Genomic DNA, 6,000 nt, shown 5'->3' with positions numbered 1-6,000 from the left:
ACCAGGGCCCACCCACATAAAAGTCAGGCCACACAAAATATATTGGATACAGCATTGCAAACATATTTAACAGTGTCTATTCTCTGTCATCCCATAGTGTAAGCGAATGCCCCAAATTAGGATACGGGGTGCAAGTAATTTAATGAGAGTTTGAGAAAAATCATAATTCCAACAGCATATCCAAAATGAACAGTGACGATGCATAAAAGACAAACGAGTTCCTTGAATAAATTCTTTTTAACTAGGCCACTTTTCATAGTTGTTTTATTAGAAAAATACTATTTCATCATAATATTAGGATTTACAGTGTGTATCATAATTTAGCATTTTTCCAAGTTTAGTTCCTGCTAAACACTCTTCAAATTTTGCATCCATTTCACGGTTCTGTGCTTCAGAGAAATAGTTTTTCCAGTCCCCCACATCACCTGAAAAAAACAGACACACATAATAAGTTCGCAGTAAAATATCAACATTACTTATTGGTATTTGTGTCATATTTACAACAGAAAAAATGTATGCAAATGTAGGGGCATATTATCAAGAAACGGCGTTAAAATTATCGCTGATTTAGCGGCAGAAAACTGCCGCTAAAGCGGCGATAATGAGCTTGATAATATGCCCTTGAGAGCTCCCATAGAAGCCCATGTTCTGGTGTCAACATGGGCTTCTATTGGAATTCTCTGCGGCATATTATCAAGCCCATTACCTGCAGTTTTCTGCCGCTAAGGCAGCGATAATTTTAACGCCATGCTTGATAATATGCCCCATAGTTTCCTTAATCGAACCACACAATTCAGGTTGAACCTTCTTTCATCTATATAGGTGAAACTGAAGGGTCCGCTCACAAAACAATGGGGTAAATCTAGCAGCAACGGATACTTACGTAGTTTTGCACATTTGCAATCATCACCAAAGTGCCATATATGACATATAAATAGGTTTGACTTTAACCTCAGAGTCCCTGATTACAAGTTACATGCATCTCAAAGTGGGTAAACAGGGTGGAAGCTGGGAATTTTTGGATGTGCTTTCAGAATCTCTGAATAAAGCAGCCAAAACCAGGCAATTACAGTTTTTTCCCTGGAATGGGCAATCATTTTCCATTGGGTTTTTCCCGATTTCAGAGACTAATCAGCGACGTTTTGTGCCCTCTTAGAGCAGGTGGAACATTTCAGGATGAAGCTACGTGGAGTCGGGCGCATGTAGTGGGGGTGGTGCTTCACAAAAGCCAGGGAAGGGCTGGGTGTAGGCCCAAGGGAGCATTATCTACTTTGCCCGTGGTGTCGCAGAGGTAAGTTAGGGGCCAGACTGAGCTCCTGCCCACCGCCCCTGTGCATGTCCCTGAACAGTGTAGAGCCACACCTGGTGAAAAAAGACCCAATGTCTCCAGACCTGGAATTATCTATTCCAGAGAAGACAAGCAATCTGTGATTGCCCAGAGTAGTGTTGGCACTCTGGGTGGTATAACGCAACTTGTAATCAGGGCCTATGAGACTTAGTTTGTGGGCCTTGCAAATTTCTTCAATATCCCATGGAGATTTGACAAACACAATGATATGAATTAGCCAAGGATACTTAAAGGTAAGCCAGTATTGCTGGGTGGTGCATACATATCTTACTTTATTACATTGCTTCAGACAATGCATTTGTTAAGCAAATTAGTTTCGCATGCAGCCAGTTGGTGAGTAACCCAAATGTAAGCATGGATATGAGCAAACATAATTACCAATATATTTCCTATTAGACACCTTTAAGACTTATGTGTAGTGGGAATCTATCACCACCATTAACATAACGTGAAAATGCAATATGTCAATGTTAGAACAGTTTTGGGATCTAGTTATGTAGTTTATGAGCACCTTGCTGCTTTCAGTATCAGGTGAATGTTATCTAATATTTTGACACGTACTACATTTTTGTGATCAAAAATGGTTCACCTCTAGGAGCATGCACCATTCATCACTACACTCATCCTGCAGGATACTCAAATGAAGTCTAGACAGAACACATAAGTGAGCATAACCATTACCTACAACAACACAATCATGGTTAACTCAACTATTGAATCTTTGAAACAGACGTTTTTCCTCCTACAATTCCGACAACAGAGTTTTAATAAAGAACTAGAGCACACATTTTCTTGAGAGGCAACCATGGATCACATAAGAATGAAATTGTAGCAGCGGAATGAACAACATTTGTTATACAGTAGTATGCAGGAATTTTTCACGATTTGGGTTTTATTCACACAGTTGACTTTGTTAATTCTGATTTGAAACTTGCCATTTCACAATAAGAAGAAATGAACCAAATCACCAACAGAATTTGACAAAGAGCGTACTCAGAATGGTGTCATCACTTATGACGGTCAGTCAGTCAATGACCCAATCGCGGGTGGATGATGAGGTCACTCTCAAATTCCTTTTTAGGTCCTTCTCCATATACAAGCTTATTAATCAACCTAAAGTCTCGAAAATCTGGATTTGCAGCACCAAAAATCTAAACCTCAACAACCTTGCCTTCATGGATTTCAGTCTACCTTCCTTGCCGCACGAGGACCATGAAGTAAAGGAGGCAATTATTAACTACAATGGCCATGTCTGAAATTATAAACATAGTTAACTTGTTGAAGTAGAAATAATAGTAAGAAATCAGCTCCTTTGTTCTTCAAGGGAAAAAAATTACGAGAAGATAAATCAACGTAACAACGGAACCCCACTGGCACAAAACTCACCCATTATTAAATTTAGAACACATTCAGTCTGCAAGATGATCGTCGAAAAATCATCTTTGAGGCTAAATCGACGCGACTCAACTCAGAGTTGAACAAGTATTGGCAGCCAGGGGACCCGTTTGACCCACCGCTACGTGTGTTATTTCTTCTCAATATAAATTAGTTGTTGCCCACCTCAAATGGCTAGCCACCAATTAAGCCCTTAATTAATCATATTTGGACACCGTAGAGAGGCAACGTTTAGACAAGAAAAAATATATAATTAATCTGGTAGATAAGTGTTAGAAATGGGGTTCTCTAGTTGGCAAGAGTTTGCACCTTTGTCCAAGTAGGGACCCTTCCTTCTAGTCAGTATAAGGGAGTTACACTCCTAAAATAAACCCCTGCTGAGCCCCTTGGTAGCTTGGCACAAGCAGACAGGCTTATCTTAGAGGCAGTGTGTAAAGCATTTGCAAATAATCAACAGTAACACAGTGAAAGCACTTCAAAAGGACACAACACCAGTTTAGAAAAATATCCAATATTTTTAAATACTCAAACAAGACCAAAAACGATAAAAATCCACAATACAGTACTTAGAAATCTTCAGTCTTCACAATAGACTTGAAATATAGCTCCTTGAAGTTGATAGCTCCATCTGTGGCTATGACTGCGTCATGTTTGAGCACGGTCCCTGAAGCGCTACAGGAAGAAGGGTACTCGCAAAGAGATTTCGACCTCCGTACATGGATTGTCGCATTGACCGCTCTATGATGAAGCTATGACCATGAGAAATCCCTGACGGCCTTTTCTGAAAACAATTATTTTTCTTTCTGGTCGTTGACACATTTGAAAGTATTGACTGTGCAGCTGCTTGCCACTATCTGATTTGGTCACCGACCCTTGGAAGGAATCCTGGACTCCTATCATTACCTATCCTTCTGGTAGTTTATCTACCTATGGAGCGGAATTAATGTGTCATCCTTTACATATTTTCTTGGCTATACATGCATATAAAGATCTCATCTGCGCCTATCCTCTAGGTTTGGTTGTTGGTCCCAGTGTTGTTTGACCATCTTCGCCCTGATGAAGGTGTAGCCCCGGCTGGGGCTGGACACTGAAACGCGCGTCGGCGCTTAATGATATCGGATTGTTGAAATTACATCATTTGACCAATCCTTGGATGTTCTATGTTATTTTCCCACCCCATCATCATGTGGTCGATGATTGTCTCGGACACTGTCTTGAATTATTTTGAGTATGTATGCATGAACTTGAGTGTATGTTGGTTTGATTGAAGTACAGTTGCATTGATTGAATATGTGGGACCTTGTATGTTGTTGTTACATATTGATGATTTAAATGTCATAGGTTTTGATTACCTATTTGTTTGATTTATTGATTTTGATGATTGAACATGAGAAAATACTTTGCATTGCACATTATATATTTTTTTTAAAAATAATAAAAAAATCAAATGTCTGACTAATTGCAACTGTCGGTTCCGGATTGTTTTGTTTCATTATGGGATCTAATTAAGGACCTTTCAAATCTCTTTTGGGCAGGTTATTTAATTGCTTGTTTGTTTATGTGACTTTCCCCGCTGTAACCTGCCTCATATCTATTTTTGGGGGACCCCCTTCGTAGTGGATATGACTGCGTCATGAACAACAAATCCGAAAAGTTCTGGCTGACAGCAGCGTCGCGGTCCAGCTACGGTGTCGGGAAGACTCGCAAAACAGTTCCTTTAGAAATGCAGGGCGTCGGCGACCTCTCAATAAGCCATGAAAGGCTGGCGTCCGCAAGCGTCGGTTCCGGAGGTCGGTGCAGGAGTCGTCGGGCCCTTGAAGTCACACATGTTGCAGATCGAACTCCTCACGGTTGAAATCGGGAGCGCCGGCATCGGCAGGCGTCAGGTGCTGCAGGGCGAAGTGCAGCGGTGCGGCGTGTGGTGCCCTCAGGTCACGGAGCAGGCAGCGGCTCGGTGACGGTCGTCCAGCGGCGTCAGTGAGACAAGGGTTGCGGTGCGAAGTGATGCGGTGCTCGTTGCGATGCTTGCAGGTCACGGTGCAAGCAGCGGTGTTGTTGTTGCTGAAGCGCTGTCGTCAGCTGATGAACTGGAGTCGATGGCGCCGGTGTCGGTAAGCCAAGGCTGCGGTGCGGGATGAGGACGGTGCTTCGCGTAGCTTACAAGCAGTGCCCTCGAACCATGGTGCAAGCAGCGGCATCGATGTCGGCATGGAGCGTCATCATTGGGGATACCACGGCGACGGCGTGAAGTGAGGCGGTGTGGAGTGTAGTGCCCACAGGTCGCGGTGCAAGCAGCGGCTTGGTGGCAGCATCAGGTGGCGTCGCCGGTGAGACTAGGATTGCGGTGCAGCGTTGCGGCGATGCCCTCTGCAGTGCCTTCAGGACACAGAGTCGGCAGCGACGTTGTAGACAGCACCGGGTTGCTTTTCTTCTGTTGCAGCACAAAACACACAGCCCCCAGTGCTGATGGCAGAAGAACTTGAAGACTTTGCTGTTCCTGAGACTTCTTGAACAGGGGGCAAGTTCTACCTCAAACCCTTGGAGAAACTCAATAAAGAAGTTGTAGAAAGTTCAGTCCAGTCCTTTCACTGCCCAAGACAGAAGCAGCCACTGCAGGCCAACACAGCAAAGCACCCAGCAAAGTGGTAGTTCCTCCTCACAGCTTCTTCAGCTCTTCTTCTTGGTAGTCTTCTTGGTCCAAAAGAGTTCTAAAGTTCAGAGGTTTGAGCCCCACTTTGTATAGCCCAAATGCCTTTGTCCTCTGAGGCAGAGAGTGTCTATGCCCAGCCAGAATCAGTTCTGGCCTCTCTGGTGCAGCTTCCTGGCAGGAGGTGGAGACAGCATTGTCAGAGGCAGACCAGGCCCATTCAGGTGAAAGGAAATCTCCTCCCCCTACTCTAAATGCAGCCCAGGTCTATTCAGCTCATCCCTAACCCATGTAGACTCTCTGGAGCCACTGCTCCTCCCCAGCCCCTGTCCTCCCAAGCCAGACAGTCAATCCACAAACCCAGCTGCGGCACACTGGATGGCTGAGCTAGAAAATACCTACTTTCTAAAAGTGGTATTTTCAAGCACAGAATGTAAAAATTACCTTCACTAAAAGATTCATCTTTAGATTCTGAGTTCAGGCATACTAAACTTTTCTTTTCTACCATGTTCCCCGGGGTAGTTATGTTTATAAGATGTTATAAACAAACTCCCCATTCTGTGCTATGGGGACAGATAGCCTTACAATAGTGAAAAACGAAATTGGCAGT

General features: G+C 43.5%; 1 protein-coding gene across 1 annotated transcript in view; it reads right to left on the bottom strand.

Annotated features, from left to right (window-relative positions):
- Positions 1-247: 247 nt before the first annotated feature.
- Positions 248-6,000, bottom strand: part of SULT6B1 (sulfotransferase family 6B member 1) — a 126,977-nt gene continuing 121,224 nt past the window's right edge. Inside the window, exon 7 of the mRNA XM_085640805.1 lies at positions 248-425. Within this exon, the coding sequence (XP_085496931.1) occupies positions 295-425 (131 nt within the window). The 3' untranslated portion in view covers positions 248-294. The remainder of the gene's footprint in view (positions 426-6,000) is intronic.

This window comes from Triturus cristatus, chromosome 2_1 (assembly GCF_964204655.1).
Source record: "Triturus cristatus chromosome 2_1, aTriCri1.1, whole genome shotgun sequence".
NCBI lineage: Eukaryota > Metazoa > Chordata > Amphibia > Caudata > Salamandridae > Triturus > Triturus cristatus.
This window is presented reverse-complemented; position numbering and strand designations above follow the sequence as displayed.